A 21690-nucleotide genomic window follows, 5' to 3' on the forward strand; every position below is an offset into this window, starting at 1 on the left:
CTTTTCTAATTTGGTATTTGCATGGAGCAAACCAGCATGCTGAATAGTTGTAAACTCCACCAGAAAATGGTATGCTGTCAGACAAAAAACTATAGAGGAAACATTATGATATACTGTACATTTATACCAATATATTGTATGTAGGCGCCCTTTCTGTTCTGATAATTATCAGTTCTTTGGTTAGAACAAGATCATTTAGTTGTGTATTCTTGTACTGTATACAGACCAGAATATATTATAAATCCGGTGGCATAGCTGGGAGGTGAGGGGTACAGGGCACAGTGGAAGTGACATTTGAGCGGAAGTGATATTGGCAAGTGCTTTAAGGCCCAGTTCAGCTTGTCCCCAAAATTACATCATGTGACATCACTTCAGGTTTATTGCAAGGGGATTATGATGCCACAAGGAGCTGATCAATGTGATAAAGAAGCCAGCGTTCATAAAGGGCAAGGCAGCTATTATTAGTTACCAGATCAAAAAGAGCATCTTTTCTAGAAGGTTCCTCATCTACCTAAAATGCCATATAGCATACTGACAACTCTGTCAGATTTTTCTTTCATGGAAACTCAAACTACTCCAGTCAATGTCTGGATAATTGAAGTCTCCCACAATAACAACTTCACCTAGTTGTGAAGCCTCCTCCATTTGTAGTAGTATCTCGGTTACATTCTCCTCATTTATACTGGGTGGTTTGTAGCATACTCCACTGATAATTTTCTTTGTAACCCAGCAACATCTCTACCCATAGGGCTGCCACACCACCCTCAGTCACTATGGGGTACAGAATTTGCCATAAGGCAGGCAGTAAGTACAGGGTTCCTTTGCTTTGTGCCTGTTTTCACCCTGTCTGGGGGGGGGTAAATGAGCACTTATTTCATATTAAACTTGTATATAAACCTTATACTTGTCTTGAAACTCTCCAAAAACTTGGAGATATGTTTACTTAAAGAATAGGACTGACACTATCAGACAGAAACGTTATTTTACATTGATCCTTGACTTTTCTTTCCTATTTTCACAGTCTCCTCAACTATATTCACCACATTCTGTTTTAATATTTATTTACTATTTTATTTATTTACCCTCATTGCCATCATGCCGTGCATTATCCCAATACATATTGTCACTGCAAAACTCCCTCTGGAAGTAATTCCACCCTCCATGTCACCCAAGACAACTGTTACTTTGACAGGTTTCTTGTTAAACTTAAAACCTGGAATGAACAGGTTAATAAATGTAAAGCTATTCACCCATCCACATAAACATATATGTTGTCCATGCATAAAATTAGAAGCCCACTGCATGAAGAGAGGACTCCCTGAACATAATTTCTAAATGTCATACGTATTTCTCACATCTTTATAAACATGTATCTGTTAATTTCATTTTGTGGTCTTGGTACAATACATACATTTTTAAGGCCCCCATACGATAAAAGCTGCCGACAGACCGAGTGTGTGGGGACCATCCGATGGGCTTCCCTGACCGATATCTGGCCGATAGTCAGCCAGATCTTGATCGGGCAGGTTAAAAAATCCCGTCAGAAAGCAGCTGCATTTGTGCGCTTTATGTGGTCCTGCGATCGAACCGCACGTATCAGATCCATTATGATCCGATCATTGGGCCATAGGTCCCACAATCAGATCAGCCCAATATCGCCAACTTCAATGTGGGCATATCGGGGAGAGATCCGTTCGTTTGGCAACATCACCAAACGAGCAGATCTAGACGTCTTTGGCCACCTTAGTTTGTAGATTATTTCCCATTGTTCTTGTTTACCTTTCATTTGTACCCCTACTTATCTGCTCTTGTTTGTACAGGTATAGGATTCATTATCCAGACATCTGTTATCCATATAGATCCACATTACAGAAAGGCCATCTCCCATAGACTCTCTTTTAATAAAATAATAAAAAATTTATAAAATTTCCTTTTTCCTGGTATTAATAAAACAGTACATTGTACTTGATTACAACTGAAAAAGAATTAATTCTTAATGGAGGCAAATCAATCCTATTAAATTAATGTTTAAATTACTTTTTAGTAAACGTATCAAAATTACGGAAAGATCCCTTATCCGGAAAACCCCAGGTCCTATGTATCCTGTATAACAGGTCCCATACCTGTATACTTTTAGTTTTCTCAGGCTATTTGCATTTCTTCTATTGCCAATTACAGTCATTAATCATGTAATTTTTTTCCCTGTTCCACCTCCACCCCATTAAATTCTGAATGAATAGCATCAGTTTTTGTTGGATGTGAGTCATGGATGTAGATGTGAGTCATGCTACTTAAATATTATTTTCTGAAATATCTGTGGACAACACTTTCTTTCCTTTCTGTCTTTTCTTCTTTGCTGGCCAGCACAAACAAAAAAAAGTCTCCTTCTTGGAGGCATCTTTATTATAGTGTGTAAAAAATGGCATTTAATTACACATCAGTGCACCATCAGTACGCTGTTGTTTGCCAAGCTTTGTGGAGTAAAATCCAAGTAGTTATAAAGCATTACAGCGAATGTGTGTAAGAAATGGCAGTAATTCGTGGAGTATATACATTATGGTGAAAAATGGAGTTTGCACATTGTAGTTGTCTGCTCATTGAATTGAATGCACGCCAGTTCACTACTCTCGGTTTTATTTTGCCGAATGTTATATTTGACCATGATTGTGAGTTTAAACAAATTTCACACGTTTTTTTTCGCTTTAGCATTTTTTAAATCTATACATACTGTAATTAATTAATTTGTGATGTCTAATTTTTTCCAGAACGTAATGTGTTCATTCGTTTTCATAGCAAAAGAGCCATTTAATGTTTCTTTTGGTTTGGTTTAATGTGTGTGACTTTTATTGAAGGCAGACATGGATGTACATGAGCTTTATAAATATATACTTAATGGCATATCTCTCAATCCTTGTAATATCTAACTTGTTAAACACATTTACTGTACATATAGTACATGGTTTAGTAGAGTTCAGTCAAACAGAGGGCCTACATAGTGCAGGGCCGATTATGGAAGCCAGTGTTGATCCCTTTTTTAAACCACACTGACTACAAACCAAAGCCATGTTATCACAAGAAATGTTAAGACCATGTACGAATTAATGTTTATTCCACAACTTAAAAAAAAAGGTTTTTGCTCACTACATGGATATCTCCCATCACTCATATGTAAAAAAAAGTTCATTAAGTCAAGACATACCATTACATCCATATGCCTCCTCTCCTCTCTTTTCATTGCTTCTCGTGTCTGTCATACACAGTTCTCAGTAATGAAATACAATTTGTTTCAGGATTAAAAGCCATGTGGAAGCCTGCTGTTTGCAGATCTAAAATGCTAATGCATTTAAACATTATTTGTTTCCCTTAAGCAACTTTAACTCGCCATTAACATGTGCAACACAGTTTTGAATATAAAAGTGCAAACTTTAAAAATGTAAATTTTAAAATAGTGCTTACCTGATTTTTCCAAACAGATTGTTTAGTTTGCTCTGGGTTTGGTGAAACACAAAGGTGTATCCTAATGATACACCTAATGATTCAGGCTTTAATAATGGGGTTCCAACAAATATGCTTTAGTGCAGTAACAAACTGTCACTAGATTGAGGTGTACCTCTCACTAAATTCAAACTGATATTTATCAAGGGTCGAATTTCGAATTGAAAAAACTTCGAAATTCAAAAAGACCAACCGAAATTAAGTAGAAGTTTTTTTTGGTCAAATAGTTCCGTTTCGACCGAATAGGTCCGTATTCAGCCGAATTTGAAGCGTTGGAATAGCGCATTCTATTCAAATTTTTCCGAAAAAAAAACCCCATCGATTTTTCAAAGTCCACCAACTGACTCCATAATAGGTTCTATGAGGTCCCCCATAGGCTAAAACAGCAATTTAACAGGTTTTAGACTGTGAATGGTTGAAGTGGAATTTTTAAAGAGACAGTACACGATAAATTTCGATATTAGAATTTTCTAATTTTTTTCAAATTCTAATAAAATTTGAACTATTCCCTAGTCGAAGAACACAAAAAATAGCTCGAAATTTGAATTTTTTTCATTTGAAAAGTCACCTCAACCTTTGATAAATCTGCCCCTCAGTGTCTTCAAAGGGCCAAATCTTATTTGTACTGAGAGAACAGCAAGTAATTTCTCATTAGGCTAAAAGCACACTGTAAAAAAATGCAACATAACGCTTGATTAATCTGTATATGAAACTGAAACACAGATAAATGCATATATATACTATACTTAATCACTTCCATCCTCCATAAACACAGATTTGGGACTCCTTATTTAGAATGCTTGGGGCCAATATTTTTTTCTTTCCGTAATCTGGATCTTCATACCTTAAGTATTTAAATACACCCAATAGGATTATTTTGCCACCTATATAGATTAATTATATCATAGTTGGGGTCCTGTCTTATTATTGCATTGAAAAAGGAAATACTTTTACAGTTTTTTAATTATTTGCTTAAAACTAACTCAATGGGAGATACTCTTCCAATAATTTGGAGCTTTCTGGATAATGGGTTTCCAGATAACAGATCCCATATCTGTGCAGAGGGTCAAAAGTAGTTAAAGTGAGATGGCAGCAAATATTGGGCATAACATACAGAGCAATATTGCCAACTTATGATGTTGATTCCCATAATTAAAGTGGAAGCATTCAGGTAAAATCACTTCTAGATGAGGGGTTATTATGCTGTTGCTTGAGTTACACGGAATAACCAAGTGGCTTTAACCTCGGCAGTGGCCGGCTTCTGTGGTGTGATTGGCATTATATGTCAGTGTTATCGACATTTTCTGATGTCAATCTCAACAGTGAATCCTCCCGGTGTTGATGTGTCAGTTAAAGGAACAGTAACACCAAAAAATTTAAGTGTTTTAAAGTAATGAAAATATCATGTAGTGTTGCCCTGCACTGGTAAATCTGATATGTTTGCTTCAGAAACACTACTATAGTTCAAATAAACAAGCTGCTGTGGAGCAATGGCAGAAATTGAAAAACGGCTATATGGCACAGGTTAACAAATGGATAACAGATAACACCATTAGACAGACAGTGCTTATCTTCTATCTGCTGTGTAACTTGAGCTTTTTCTCCTTTGAATGGCTGCCCCCATTGCTACACAGCAGCTTATTTATATAAACAATAGTAGTGTTTCTTAAACAAACACAGCAGTTTGGCTGGCCGCCATTTTCTGGTAGCTATCAGAAAGCAAGGTTCCCCTTCCACCCTTTCAAGATAGTTTTAGTTTGTAGTTTTCTTAGTTGTCACTCATGTCGCCAGGGAGGGCTGGGCTAAGCTAGTTATTAGTTAGTTACTGGGTGGTACAGGTAAAGTGCAGTTGTTTTTATTTATTATGGGTATTTGTCACAGCAAGTGGCGGCCCTTATTAGATTCCGACGAATCACGTTTTTCATTTGTAAATTAGCTCGGCTGGTTTTAGGTGGTAAATATTTGAATTATCTGAAAGTGTTGCGATGTGAGATAAGCGGTCGCTAGCACAAATTCGGTGCTTAGTGAATCTGCCCAATAGTATTATGATTTGCTATAAAGTCCAGTATCTTAACTTTATTAACCCTTCAAAAAGCTTTCCTACCACTGATGTCAGACTAACTGGCCTATAGTTTTGAGGCTGAGAACAGGATCCTTTTGTTGAATAGAGGCATCACCAATTCGCCAGTCAGTTGGGACTATTAAGGAGGAAACCTTCATTAACTGGTTCCTCATTTGTGTAGACAGACGAAAAATATGAGTTCAGAATCTGTGTTTTTATTTTGTTTTCATCAACCAACTGACCCCCCTCTGATATTAAAGGTCCCACCTTTTAATACTAATATATTTAAAAAATAATTTTGGATTCTTTTTACTGCTTGCTGCAATGTCCTTTTCCATATCCATTTTAGCTTGCCTTATAGCTTCTTTGCATGATTTATTTGCCTCCTTACTTTCTAAATAATTTGGCTTTCCCAGCTAACTTGAAAGCCTTAAAAGCACGTCTTTTCTTACCCACCTCAACACCAACGCTTCTATTGAACCAAAAAGGTTTTGCTTTGCAAAGTCGTTCCTTGCTTACAAGTGGAATATACTGACAAGTATATTTATTAAGCAGCAGTTTAAAGACTTCCTATTTTTGTTCTGTGTTTAACGCTGTGAAACGCATTTCCCACTTAATATGTTGCAGAGATGCCCTTATACTGTCAAAGTTTTCACGTGTGAAATTAAGTGTTTTAGTTACTCCCTTATAGAATTGCTTCTGCAACAGAATCTCAAAGGAGACCATGTTATGATCACTATTCCCTAAATGCTCACCCACACAAATGCTAGAGATGAGTTCTAGCAACTGATTTGGATTTGGTGGTTTTAAGAAGTATTCAATCTCTTCTATTATATCTGATCCATAACAGTTTTTAGATGCCTTTTTTTTAAAAGTCTTCTTTTCTGCGAGAATTTTCTATTTACACAAAATAATTCCACTCAATTATAACTGAACATTGTTTTACATAGATTACCATGGCATAAACATGCCCAATATGTAACATGACCTTGCTTGTCCCATTGTTTTTGAGTACTCTACAAGATAACTGATCTATAGGTATTTACACTATGGTTTTTGTTTTATATGAGTATCTAGTGGAAAATGAAGCATGGAGTTTAGTGGGACCCTTAGGTCTTATAGCAGGTATACCAAATGGATGATATCCTTCAATTGTGATTCTGTTTGTTAGACTGTGATCCAAAATGTGTTCCAAAAAAACAGCTATGGTTTAATCAAGTAAACCACTCCATGATACAGTAAAATGTAGGCAAAATCCAGATTATGGCTGGTGTCCCTGTTAAATGAAATTATTCATCCATTTCTTTAAACTGTGTTCAACAGGACAATGGCACCCCTGTATTTCCGCATAAATGATATGGAAATAGGGTATATATTTAATTCCTATAACTTTCAAAAATTGTTTGGAAGACATATATGAAATCAAACAGCTTGCTGTGAAATTGTTCATAAATGCAATGATTTCTTTGTGTTAGTAGACTATCCCTGAGTTATTTATGCACAGATTATATTGCCTTATTTTTATTAGTTAGGCAAAATATAAACAACGCAAGTTTATCCAACTTAAAAGCTAAAGACAGGCAAGGTTCCCTTTGAATATAATCATTAAACAATTGAAAACTTGGCTCATGAATTAATCACTGTTTGTTAATATATAAATATATTATTAGGGATTTTTGTCTTTTAACTGTGTCTTTTTTGAGGCATAAATATATTTATACCGCTTTACCTGAATACAATTGAGCTGCTATCTTCTAAGAGGTCATCTTTTCCAGAACAGTTTAAAAGTAAAACACCAATAAACATTATGCTTTCATAAATTGTTTATTATCAAACATGGTAAATAGCAAATCATCTATTGGATTCAAATTATAAAATGTATTTCAATGATGTACGATGCCCAAAACCTATATTATACTTTTAAGTAACAGAAAATAGTTTTGCAGGGTGAGTTTATCAACCAGAATTTATCCAGATTATTTGTTGAATATGCTGCAAACTGTTCCTTTAGACAACCTTATGATACATTGTAATGAACTAGGATATATGCTTTTGTAAAAGAAGACTCTAAAAATGAGAGAAATTTACCATGCAAATACATGATTTTGCATTCCGTAAACACTACACAAAAAGATGTGTCCATTTGTGTTTTGGTTAAATTCTAGCAATGTCACATATATTTACATTTCATGAAGCAGATGACTCCACTTTGTCCTGTACAATGCACAACTATTATGAATAAAATAAAAATAGGAAATTACTATACAGCCCTGAGTAATCATTAGCAAGGGGCTAGAGTATATATACACAATTGTTGATGTAGATTGAGTAATAATATATATATATATATATATATATATATATATATATATATATATATATATATATATATATATATATATATATATATATATATATATATATATATATATATTCATTCTATCTTGTGGTGCAGGAAACAAGTAAAAATTACAGATATGCAAAATAAAATATGAAAGAAGTCTTATACCTGTCACAGAGTGAAGTCGTATATTTCTTTAGCTAAAGTACATTAAGTGCACAGGCCACAAACACCCCTTTTCTCCTTCATAAAATCGGTTGTTTACCTCTTTAGAAAAACAGCTAATATGCATGATAAGTTAATGTATCATCCATTTTTACATATTTATATTCAATATGTAGTACAATGTATAACAAACATAAAAGTTTACTATTTATCAAGAAATACCTTAAATGAACCACAATCACAATGTGGTTTATATCCTGAATCCTTAAAAAAGCTATTTTTTAAAGATCTATATAATTATTATTAGATGTGGTCCAGTCACAAATAGTCATTGAAATTCTTCAATAGCTGTGATTAATTTTTGTGTGTGAAACATTCTTTAACCCTTGGTGACTGTGCAAATGCATTCTTACATAAAATATTTTCTTTTGTCAAACTACATGCATACAATATTGCTTATTTGCTATTAAAAACATTAGATGAAAAATTACATAAGGGTTTCCTCCTTTGTGTGGCATGAATGGTAAAATACATAAAAACATAGTTGCCAATATTTATTTAGGCAGTACTTAGGAGATGCACATTATAAAATTTGTTTTTTTTTCTTAATGTTGTGGCTAAGTTGACAAAAAACTGTAATTTACAGTATGCTTTAACTATTATACAGTATATTACATAGGCAAAAACCACATATAGCAGTTCCCAAAGCATTGTATAAGAATTCTACTTTTGCCTCTAAAATGTTGGCAACTACAAGAAACATTTAGAATAAAATGTGGTACATATAGTAAACATTTTAAACATCAGACTCAAGGCTCGGCATTTTCTTAAATACACGTCTATTGCTGCAGGAATTTACAACCCGTGGAGCTGAGTACACACTATTGTTGCTTGTAACATAAGGCAGAGCATATTCAGAAACACACATGTCATCGGGTACCCGTCCGTCCCTTGAAGAATATGAAGTAGTAGATTTAATAGATGACCTTAAATAGTTATCATTTCTTGCTTTCGGTAAGGAAGATTGTTTATAAATGTCTGAAGAACTTCTTCCATGACTTAGTTTTTGAGTCTCCTGATAAGAATGCAGGAAAGGGTTATCGGAGGAGTTATCAGGATAAAGAGACTTGCTTCTCTTACTGTCCTTTAAAGAGTCTGTAAAAAGTGAAGCATTGTTCCCCAACAGTTTTTCAGGTGGGACAATAACAAATTTAGCAAATGGATTTTCTTGTATATACCTTTCTTTCTCCTTCAAACTTAAACTACGTGGTGGCCTTCCAAGATCATGTTCCCTGGGTTTATTAATGTTGTCACATGAATGCTGCCTGTTAATTCTTAACTTGTTTTTTTTCTGAAAGTGTAGAGCATTATTTTCAAGCCAGTTGTGCTCATAAAAATCTTCAGAATGCATAGAGTTGGCTGCCTCATGCAGCATTTGATCTTCATCAATATCATAAAGTTTCCCTGTATGAAGGCAGTCATCACACTTGTATGGGGATCGTGCTGTGTAATGGCCAGTATAGTTGGGCATATTAGAAAGGCAACTTCTGCAGTGAGTGGAATTTTGCCTATGTCTATCATTGGCATCAGACATAGATGTATTCTTTTCTTTCAAATTGTAGTGCTTTGAAAATAATTTGTACTGTATGTCATTATTTGGAAGTCTACCTTCACTATGCAAAGGAGTTCTATCTGACTGTAGAGGTTCTGTTTTCCTATAATTATCATTGTGATCTTGGTACACATCAGGATAATCTTCATCATCTTGGTCAGGGGAATTTTCACTATATTTAGGCTGGTCCATTATAAAGCTTGGCTCCTTATCTCCATCAATTGTGTAAACCTTGTCACGATTAGGGCCATGTTTGATTTTCAGATATGACAGTTCAACCTCACTGCATTCTCTGGCATATTTGGCAGACACTGGTCGCTTTTTTAAGTTGTCCTTACTTTTACGATGTTTATTATTGTTTTCAGAATCTATATGACATGTGGCTCTACTTGATGCCTCTGAAACATCAGAAAAATGACCATCCTCTGGAAGAAAGCGCTGATTTTTAATGGATGACTTTGATTCTTCTGTACCATTTTCATTTACTGAACCCTGGGTTTGTCGTAAGGTTTCTACTGATTTCTTCCAAAGTTGTCTAGGTCTGGTGTTTACTTTCGCTTCTGCACTTACAGCAACCTCAACTGTGTTTGGATTAGATTCATTAAGAGTAAGTGGGTGCTGACCCTGAAAAACATAGTTGTTAAGGTTGTCTTTGGGGCAATTAGCAGATAACATGGCAAGATCATATGTATTTTCACTATATATATCTTTTTGTTGAAATGGCCTGTTGTCTGAGTATGTTAAATTGCCTTTATCTAAAACCATGTCAGTTAATAATGAATTTCTTTGAATGTAATCAGATGTTCTTTTGGGCGAATTGCACTGGGATTGATTTAAATTGGATAAATTTGCTATATTTTTGGATGCTCTCAGTAGTTTCAACATATTTGTTTGAGACGCTGTAAAACTGAAATCAGGAGATTTTTTCTTTTCTTCTATGTGGACTCCATGAATACAACTGTAAATGCCCTAAAACAAAAAATAATAATGTATAAGTAACAATATGTACAGTTTCTATGTTAACCAAATTAATTATAAGAACATTTACCAAGCCTTTCTATTAATGTTAGCAATATGCACAGCCCATTTTGCAATTAATATAGTTAGCAATGTTTTATTAACAATAAGCTCATGCATTTTGTGCATTTAGCAAGTACTGTGTGCACGAAATGTGTAAGGCTACAGTGTGCCTGCGGAAATTTCTGCTGGTATGGTTTAGCTTCCTAAACTGTAGTTCTAGGTGTTTTTTTTTAATTGTATTTTAGGACACCGTGGTGTCGCACTGCTGCTCTTGTATCTCTCACATCAGGGGGTGTTTAGAAGGTTAACTTTTTAAAAAAATTTATGTTAGTGGTGTTACTCTCCCCCAGCAAGAGAGTGTAGTGGAGGGTACTATGCTTATTCTCTCACACAACAATTTTCTTTTTTAGTATTACCATTTAAACTGCTAGTAGGTACGGCAATTGTAAGAGGAAAAGAAACATTTGATCTGCTTTGTGGATAATCTAAATACAAACAACTTTTTAACTTATGATTCAAGCGTACCATTTCTGAATCTTTGGTCTTTTTTGATTTTCAAGTTTTTTTCTGGATTCTTTCATCAGATTTTTACAATTTTCAAATTTTTTTCAGAATTTTCACCTGAAAACTCTGAAAACTTTGGGGTATTGCACTATACCCAGCGCACATCAAAAAAATCATTGGGACTTCTCCTATTGACTTATATGCAACCTCGACAGGTCTGAGATGCCGGATTTTCAGATTCAGACTTTTCCATCATCGGGGTTTAATAAATTCCAAAAAATTTGTGATTTTTTAAAAGTCAGATTTTATAAAAAAAAATTAAAAATTTTTGGTGATTTTTGCATTCAAAGTTTAGCAAATAACCCCTTTAAACATTTTAAAACTGTGAGTGTTAACTGTTCGAGTATCTGCATTGTAAAAGCATGCATACTTCCCATTGTATTATTAATATTCCTTTAGGAAAATTTTCACAGCTAAGAAGGAACTGTTTCAGATTTTGAAAATGAAAATACCTTGCTATTAAGCTTGATAACTAGGGTACTTATCCAAATGTAGTTCATGCTACTATGGTTAAAGTTAAAAAAAAGATCACAAAGCTTTTCCCTTCCCTATTTTCCCTTCTTTTATTACACACTACTACTACTGTGTCCAATTCAGCCAGCACAATTCGAAACAAACACTGCCGTGTTCTTGCTACCAATCCTGTTCAAAGTAGTATTTTGCCCTCAAAAATCTCTGCTACAGGTAAAACTAGTAAAAATATATTGCAAAGTACTTGCAAATGTCTATTTTAGTACCTTGTACAAATTGGTTGTGTGCAGATCAATATAGAAAACCGGGTGCAGTAAACTCGAGCTCAAGGGAGTTCTGTACATGACATTTTCCTCAAGCATGCGGCACGTTCCTTGTCCCTTTTTGTGCAGGGTTTATTTTGTGTGGTATACCTACAAGTACATCTACTTTCCAGCTGAAAGTGCACAAATGGTGCTATTGACTCTGTATGCTCTGGTATGCCTTATTACACCTTTCCATTCTACTTATAGTGAGGCATTTCAGAATGACTTTCTTTTTAATTTTCACATAAATTTTTGATGAGAAAGGCTTGTACAGTTCATTAAATGGCAAAATGTTGCAATAAATCACAAGGATGAAATAGTCCATCATTCTACTGCCTCAATGCGTTAATGGTTTCCCTGACCAATCCAGTGTCTTGCCATCCTACTAACTCATTACCTTACTAAATTACTTGGCCAATCTAGTGCCCTTTGACTTTACCCCTTGCTGTCCTGCTGTCCAAGCATTACACTTCTGTCTGCCTTGGTTCATCTCCAAGTTACAGTTACTACTACAGCCATAATACAGCCATAGCTATAATACATATTTCCCAGCCTGTTGGTCTTTTTCATTACTTGGTTCATGAAGTTGTTGTGTGAAGTGAGCTTACAATTTTTAAATAAGGCAGAATCGGCAAGAAATGGTGACTTTGAACAACATATGCAGTAAAAAAAGTGACAGACTGTGTTGGCTGTATCCTGGATTTGGGGCCTTCTTAACTCATTGTAGCAAAAACAAATAAAGCACAGTTCATGCAAGCCATTACTTACCCTGCTAATTGAGAAAAGCAGCCCTGGTGTGCCAGTACAGACTCCTGTAAAACAGAAGCGTAGTTTCCAGTAAAACAGATGTTCCCATACAAAGGTTATGAGACTCAAAGCCATAGCTGCTGCAAGCATGTAGAATACTCCCGCCATGTTGTCGATATCTAGCTGGCTACTCATGACTTCATTTTTCTCAGTATGGCAGATTCCAGTTAACCACAATTTTTCTAATTCTTCCATTTCACCTAACATACAAAAACAAACACACACATTTTTAATAAACATTAATTATTAAATTCTGTTTTTATTACATTTGCAGTGGTACCTCCACACCTATAAGGTAGCACTCCATAAGCCACAGTGACCTAAAAGTCTTCACCCACTGGCTCAGAATTATTTCCTTAAAAAGTGTTACTGATTTGCAGGATTTTTCCAGTGAGGCACATTTATCAAAATCTGAATTGTTTTTTCCTATCACTAATATAAGTAATTAAAAAGAAACAACTGGACTTGCTGAGTAATTATTGAAGACGTTTCACTACTCATCCGAGCAGCTTCTTCAGTTCAACTGACGTTGTTGAGGGAAATTCTCGGCATATAAACTCTTCCACTAATCCAATCACAATGGCACATTGTAACTCTTCAGAGAGGTGACATCTGAAATTCACAGAGGTGTTGATTCTGTGTAGTTGAACTGAAGAAGCTGCTGAAACATCTTCAATAATTACGCAGCAAGTCCAGTTGTTTTATTTCAATTAATTATATTAGATATACTTGGATATACTTAATAACCAAATAGAAACATATAGCAGCTTTAGAAAAGTCATGGCTTTGGATTAAAATTATTTTAGGATAAACATGTACTACGTTTGTAGGCAGAAGCAGCTGAACATTCCCTTTTAGCTTTTCTTTTCTTTCTTTCATATGTTTATAGTTTAATAATGTCTCTGTATACTGCTTTATAAATGGTCTACCATTTTAACCTGGTGATACAGGTCTATTTTCCTGTGAAGTCAAACTGTTTACTGTGATATCTATCAGAAATAAACCATAATCTTGTCTATTTGAATATGCAAATACCTACTTAATAACAACTGCTTAAAGGGATTCTGTCAAGATTTTTATGATGTAGTTTTTATTTCTAAATTACACTGTTTATACTGCAAATAATTCACTCTACAATATAACATTTCATTCCTGAACCAGCTAGTATATTTGTTTAGTTGTAATATTGATGTGTACGCAGCCATTTTGCCTGGTCATGTGCTTTCAGAAAGAGCCAGCACTTCAGAATGGAACTGCTTTCTGGCAGGCTGTTGTTGCTCCTACTCAATGTAACTGAATGTGTTGCAGTGGGACCTGGATTTTACTATTGAGTGCTTTTCTTAGATCTACCAGGCAGCTGTTATCTTGTGTTAGAGAGCTGTTATCTGTTACCTTCCAATTGTTCTGTTGTTAGGCTATTGGGGTAGGGGTGGTATCACTCCAACTTGCAGTACAGCAGTAAAGAGTGACTGATGTTTCAAAATTAAATATAAAAACATCTGTTTGCTCTTTTGAGAAACGGATTTCAGTGCAGGATTCTGCTGGAGCAGCACAATTTTTTCCCATGACAGTATCCCTTTATGATCTGTTATAAGTGTGGTAAGAGAAAAATTCTCTTGATGGGGGCTATAATTCTAATGATGACAACAATAATAATTGGATATGGCTCCAAACTCTCAATTAAATTGTGCATTAAAGTGCAAAATGATGTTCAATATATATTCAATATATTTTGAATCTAGGTGACTGTCAAAACAAATTCATAGGGGTAGATTTTTTTAAAAGTTGTACAAATAAATTCCTTTTCTTCCAGTGCTTTCTCATAGACCTGCATTTTAATTTTTTTCTGTGTTTTCAACCCACAAAATAAGGTTTTTGATTGCTCAAAGTAGAAAACTTTCTGATAAGAAAACAATGGCAACAGTGATGCAATACTTAGATCAATCACCTAGTCCTTTCAATCACTTTCGGGAGAAAAGATACTAAATGTTTCAGAATTTGGGAAAGGTTTTCAGCATGCGAAGAAACATTTCATAAAAGTGAAAAATTTTACTAACAATCTGACCAAAAAGAAATCTGCCTGTTTAATACAGAAAAGGCCCTTGAGAGATTAAAGAATTGTATTATTTGCTTGATTTATAGTGTGTGCCTTTCATTGTGTGCTGCAAGAAACAGATAACATAAAGCACAGGAGAAAGTAAAAATACACTGACAATTGCTGATAAACAGAAACGGAAGCTTAAACTTTTGCACCTGTTTCATCTAATCTGATATAAATTGCTGCCACACAAACAACCTTTGCAAAAAGATACTCAGACATTGACAAAGAACTAAAGTATCTCTAATCTGCCAGACAAATAGCTGAAATAATTTAAAGAGAACACCTTACAGATAACAGATAACCCACTGTTACAGGATGCAAAGCAGGGGTGTCCAAACTGCGGCCCGAGGGCCACATGCGGCCCAGGATGCATATGAATGTGGCCCAGCTTGAAACGCTTGGTTCCTGAGTAAATAGGAGGAGTGGGGACTCTGCCCATTGCCCAGTTAGTAATAATAATATAATAATAAGTCTATTTAATATCCAGGTGTCCCATATTCCAGTGTATCGCTCCATCTGGTTATCCAACTGGTATTGCAGTTATTTTCTGTGTATTTCCTTTACTTTTACAAATCAAACTTGTTTGTGTATTTCATGTGTGGCCCCAGACAATTTATCTTTTTCCAATGTGGCCCTGCGAGCCAAAAGTTTGGACACCCCTGATGCAAAGGGTAATCTAAATGGTGACACATTTCAGAGTTAAGAGAATGCAGTACATTAAAATGTATAATAAGGATTTTGGATTTTATAAGGACATTTTCTTTATATGTTTTTATATGACCCTTAATGAAAGTAACTCTGGTAAGAAGTTTGGCTTACTGTTTTACTTTACAACATGACAATAATTGGCAGTTGGCAATAGGGCTGACCAATGTCAGACTGGGCCATTGGGGCACTGGGAAAAAAAACTGGTGGGCCCGGCCTTCTTGGTACCTGCCCACCCCCATGTCCAGACCACCCCCTCTCCTTTCCCCTGACCAGACCAAATATATGTGAGGAGTAAAGTATGCACCAACGTCTTTGTGGTATGCAAGCTTGGGGGAGAGCATTGAGGTTGGGTGCTGGGAGGAGGGTGCTTCAGTTCCCATGGAGGGTGTAACATACAGTATCCCAAACCCACAACTAACTCCAAGGTTCCAGTTTCAGCCCACTCTTCTGCCTATAGCAGCTGTGTTTGGCTTTAGGTGGAGCCCACTGCTACTCAGATGCCCTCCGCTAACCAGGGAGAGAGTTCCAGGTGAGCACAGGAACCAAATGTGTATGGATGAGACAGGGGGGTGGTCCGGGTCAAACCAAATGGGCAACACAGTACCGAAATGGGTAAGATCAAAGTTGGTGTCACAGGCCACGGTCATACATGGAGAGGAGTCACAGCACCAACACGGAAACAGAAGAATAGTCAATACAGGCCTGGGTCAGTTCAGGCAGCAGGATGGCAGAGTCAGGGACAGGCAAGGGTCAAACACAGGAATTCAATTCAACCAGAAGCACCCAGGAACCAGAAAGAACCATTACATTGGGTAATGCACATAGGGCAAGAAGCCCCTTAAATATTTAATCTTCACGCCAATGCGCGATGATGTCAAACGGCTCTTCCGAATAAGGGCAAAGATACCCAAGACGCCACGCAACCTGGAAGCGTCAGAAGTGGCGCAGGATTGCACCGAGGAGGAGGTGGGCATCCCCATAAAAGAGAAGGCTTTCCCATAGGCAAGATGGCAGGAATCCCTACCGCCTGCCAGGTAGTTTTATTAGAGAGGGCCATTTAAGTCACATTACCAGAGTGACCCAGACTCCCCAGTCTGACCCTGGGGCTGGCAATCATTCCTCAGTACAGTACACTATATGATTGCTTCCTTGCAGTCTTTTCATTTTTAATAAAATACAAGTTTTATGAATCAGCGGTTAAATTCTTGTCCACTCATGATGAAGCAGACTATATCTGTTTCTAGTTGAGTTTCTTGAAAATGCAACGTGCTGTTTTGCAGTTTCAGCTTTTCTTCATTAACCTCATATAGGTGAGGCCTTTTAGATTTACATCACTGCATTCATCTTACACGTTAATTGTACCCTTTTGGTATACTTTGCTGATTACAAACTCTTTGATGAAATGAACACTTCACATTGCTTCTTGGAAGTAGCTAATATATGCCCATTGGGAATCCAGTATTAGCTGTAATAGTTCCAGTGGGTGACCCAGAATAGAAATGAATAAAACAACTGGCTTGCTTCTCAAACGTACTGTAGATTCTGATAATTATAGAATGCCTTTAACTTTCTGTTTCTATTTATTTGTTTGTTTATTTAAAGTTACAATTTGCTCCAGTGGGCCATAACAAAAAAAAGTATATACCTTTTCAACATTAATTGCAAGCATTAAAGTTTATATATTATCTGAATAGGCGTGACATGATTTCAATAGTTCTATGTTGCTCATTTAAACCTCTTATTTCTTTATTTCAATTAACTGGTGGGGGCATCACCCTCAACTCACAATTCTTTCATTGTATTCTAATGCCTCTAAGTTGTATTAATTCATGAAACAAATTTAATGCATCATGTTTTAATGCAGTTTAAAATGCAGTTAATTTATGTTGGAGGTATTTTTCATTGTTTTGATTTACCTTGCATTGCTGATGTCACAATATGATTTAAGATTTTCTCTTAACTTCTGTTTAACTGGGCCTAAAGTCCTTCTTGACCAGTGTTTCTGGTGATAAATCATCAAGACACTTGGGGGCTTATTTATCCGAATTTATCTCAATAATTTCTGAAATAAACTCTGACCAAATCCGCACAGGTTTTTTGGGCTTATTTATTAATATGCTTTTCCGGAAATTTTGTTTGCGGGAAAAAATCATGAACATTTTTAACAATTTTTTCTGATCTTTTATCCGATTTTCAAGTTTTTTTTTGATTTTCCACCAGAAAATTCAGAATTTAGCCCAAAGACTCAGCACATCAAAAAATCAACAAAAGTCAGATTTTATAAAAAAAATCATGAATTTTTCATGATTTTTGCATTCAGATTTTAGTAAATAACCCCCTATGACTTTGAAATAAATAAAATGATGGATTTTCCAGTTTACTCATTACTGAATCCTTAATTTTGTAATAATAAAGACTAGTGATGGGCGAATAAATTCGCCAGACACAAATTTGTGGTGAATTTCCAGTTTTGCTGTAAGCAAATTAATTTGCGACAATTTGCCGGCGAAAATTCCACCACGTCAAAAATATATATATTATTGTCGCTCATCAAAATTATTCGAATGGCCATAGACTTTAATGCATTTGGACCAAATAGTCGAGCATATAAAAATTGTCACTTGTGAAAAATTGTTGCTCGCCTCAAACCTGGCGCTCGTCAAAATGATTTTGACGCCCATTGACTTCAATGCATTTTGCTAATTTTCGCACAGAAGTTTTCACACAGAACAGCACAAATTCGCCCATCACTAATAAAGACTTATTTTGTCTTATTAAAAAATTATTTTCTGAAAGGAAATATTACTTATCATGTTATCTAGCTGATCAGTTTTATTGATGCAATGCTTGGATAAAAGCAAAATACGTCTAGACTTAATGAAAATTGTAGTTAGTGAACCACAAAAGGGGGTAGGGTTTCTGAAGATCTGGATATAACTGGACATTCTGATATGTCACTTCAAATAAAAGAAGGCGCAGGCTTTGACAGATCACTTGCAGATTTGTGGGTCCTGTAAATTGTTGAATTTTTTCCAATAGTACATTTTTTTACATTTATGAAATCATTTCTAAGCATTCAAAAACTTTTCAAGACTTTTCTCCAGAATAAAAACCATTGCCAAAAAGTTGCAAATATTTACATGAAGTGAAAATCTGTTCAAATATTTCCACAATGTGGAAAACTTATCACATTTATTTATTTACTATCATAGGTCAAAATTGTGTATAATTGTGTATGTCTACCCAGAGCAACCGAATACTTGAAGGTAAAAAATCCAGAGGGAAATTTGAAATATGCTTTCCCTCAGGAAAAACTTTCATTTTGCATTCCTTAAATGAAAGAATAATAGAGCCTGAAGTAATAAACTACATTTAATCAAACATGTGCACAAAAATCTTAGATTTAAAAATGGGCACCTAACTATTATACTGTAGCTATGAATTAGTATAACATTTTTTACTATAGTTTTTATATTCTCTGCTATTTGAATAGAGTAATGAGAGCCTTTAATATAAAGAAACCAGATACTTTACCGTCTCCAACAAACTGTAGAAGAGCTAAATCAATAGGACGTTTCCATCTTGAACCCTTCTGGAGAGCTATACCATAGCCAGTAGTAGCAAAGATATAGCCACTGCCAATTGTCACCAGCTTACAGCCTTCATCCCTTCCAGCCATGTAGTTCAGCACTGCTGCATCATAGATAAATGCATCCAGCTTACTAAAACAAAACATATTAAATAGGACAATGACTTAGAATTGTATTAAAGGTAACATACCAACATTAAAGGGGTTATTTACTAAAATGCACATTTATTTGGCTTTTTGGGGCAAAAATTCGAAAATCGTTGTCTGTGCTGGATTTAGTCCAATAATCCTAATTAATATTATAATATAAAATAATAACTAAAAGTAATATAATGTAATTCTATTGTGGCTTGGAATTATTGTGATAGATCTCCCTTTTTTGCCCTTTGAAATGAAAACCCATTTTATGCTTGCAGCCAAAGGAAACAATTTGATAATATAAACGTAATAATGGCAATTGTTTTCATGAAAATAATTATAGCACCATTTAAGAGCATACAAAATTGCACACAATTGTTTAATTTGCACTCTTGTTTGTACTTGTTTATGAGCCCCACATTAAGCCTATGTATTGTAGAAGGAGTACATGTGAACTATGGCTGCTGCCAGTGAATTTTCACACTATGTAATAGGGAGAGTAAAAAGCTTGTTTAGTTGTTTATTAGTAGATTTCTACTTGGGCCGCCCCTAGGCTAGAGGGTCCCCTGCGAGCTATGTGCCCCCCCACGAGTGCCTGTATCACTAGTGATTAGGTGCATAGTAGTGTGTCCCCCAGTGCTTTTGATAATATTGCTGGGCAGCATGCCACCCCTAAAATCTTGCCACCCTAGGCCCGGGCCTTTGTGGCCTTGCCACAAATCCGGGCTTGCCAAAGAGTTAATAGAGATACTTTTTACACTATTTCTTATAAGATCAGCACAAATATATTCTTCTGAGAGGTGCCTTTTTATATTGTGTTCCTGGTATGGTACTTTAAAGATAATAGTAAGCACTTAGGATAATAATGAGCAAAACCCTTGCAACATTGTGATGGTCAGTAGGTTGCTGGTAATGTTAAAAGGAGAGCATTTTATTTTAACAATCAAATACTGCAGCATGGAAAATGGTCAGCTGCATCATAAAATGACTGCAATAACATTGCCTGGAAAAAAAAAATCACAAAATGTCTTAACACAATCTACTGGACGGGGAGAAATGTTTTATCAGTACCTTGAACTTGTAAAGCATCAAACTGAATAAAAAAATATACAGAGGCTGAGTGTTGTAATGTATAGAGTATCTTAGTGTTTGCACATTGCTCTATGCAACATTATATATGTACTGAAATAAAATAGAGTTGTAAATTATTATTATTAATACCATGTTCTTTTTTTGTTCTATTTTCTTTTATTAAGGTTTCCTGGGCTTGTGTAATGTAATTTATTTGCTGCAACAAATACATCCATTGAACTTTAACTTCCCGCTGAATGCAAATGAGGCAATGCTAGCGCAACTTCGCTTTGCTTGCCGCAGTAACGCTAGCGCAATGTGCCATGTGAGCGAAGCCCCTATACGCAGCTGCTTTGGGGGAAAGGATGGCTAGAAAGTTGGAGGAGATTTTAAATTAGGCATGGGAGGGAGGGTGCAGTGAGTAATTCTGTGGAAGATAGTTTAGATGAGGTAGTGGGTTTAAAAAGCAAACTGTTAAACTGGACTTAAAAGTTATTTTATATATATAGATACATATTTATGGAATATGGAATATGAAGGGGATGAAGCATTATGGGTTAAACTTTTCACAGATTGTAAAGAGTCCAGCAAATTAATTGTAGGGGTACGCTATAGACCCTCTCCATTTAGTCAAGAGGAAGAGGCTAAGCTTCTGTTGCAAATATAAAAGACTGCTTTTTGGGACGAGTAATGATAATAGGGGATTTTAATTACCCATAAGTAATGGATACAAGTTTATAAACAAATTGCCTGACAGTTTTATGCCACAGGTTGTTAAGGAGCCAAACAGAAATAGAAAATGTGCAGATAGTCAAACCCCTGGGTAATAATGACCATAATGTTATGTTGCAAAAAACAAGTTTACATTGGGGCAATAAAGACTTTGACTTTCAGAAAAGCAGACTTTAGTTCAGTACCCCAGAGTGTAGATTGCAAAATTATGTTCCTCAAAAAAAAAACAGAATAAAAGTAAAATGATACTATATCGTTACTGCTTAAAAAGTAAAAAATAGTAAAAAATCCCCTTAAAAAGTAAAGGAAAGGGTGTTAATGACCCCCAAATAGTGATAGTAAAAAGATGAAGGTTGAGAGTATAGTTAAATGTAATAATGCAAATGACGTTGTTATAAAGAATGTATACAATAGAGGAGCTAAAGTTCCAGGACCCACCAGACAGGGGCACAGATGGTTCCGCTTAATATTCTCAGTAGTTGACACTAGGGATGGGTGAATTTGACCTG

General features: G+C 35.5%; 1 protein-coding gene across 1 annotated transcript in view; it reads right to left on the reverse strand.

Annotated features, from left to right (window-relative positions):
• Positions 1-8671: 8671 nt before the first annotated feature.
• The window catches only part of grin2a.L (glutamate receptor, ionotropic, N-methyl D-aspartate 2A L homeolog), a 260724-nt gene continuing 247705 nt past the window's right edge, over positions 8672-21690 (reverse strand). The window contains 3 exon segments of the mRNA NM_001112896.1: positions 8672-10644; positions 12804-13042; positions 19186-19373. Coding sequence (NP_001106367.1) covers positions 8860-10644; positions 12804-13042; positions 19186-19373 — 2212 coding nt within the window. The 3' untranslated portion in view covers positions 8672-8859.

Source organism: Xenopus laevis, chromosome 9_10L (assembly GCF_017654675.1).
Source record: "Xenopus laevis strain J_2021 chromosome 9_10L, Xenopus_laevis_v10.1, whole genome shotgun sequence".
Lineage (NCBI taxonomy): Eukaryota > Metazoa > Chordata > Amphibia > Anura > Pipidae > Xenopus > Xenopus laevis.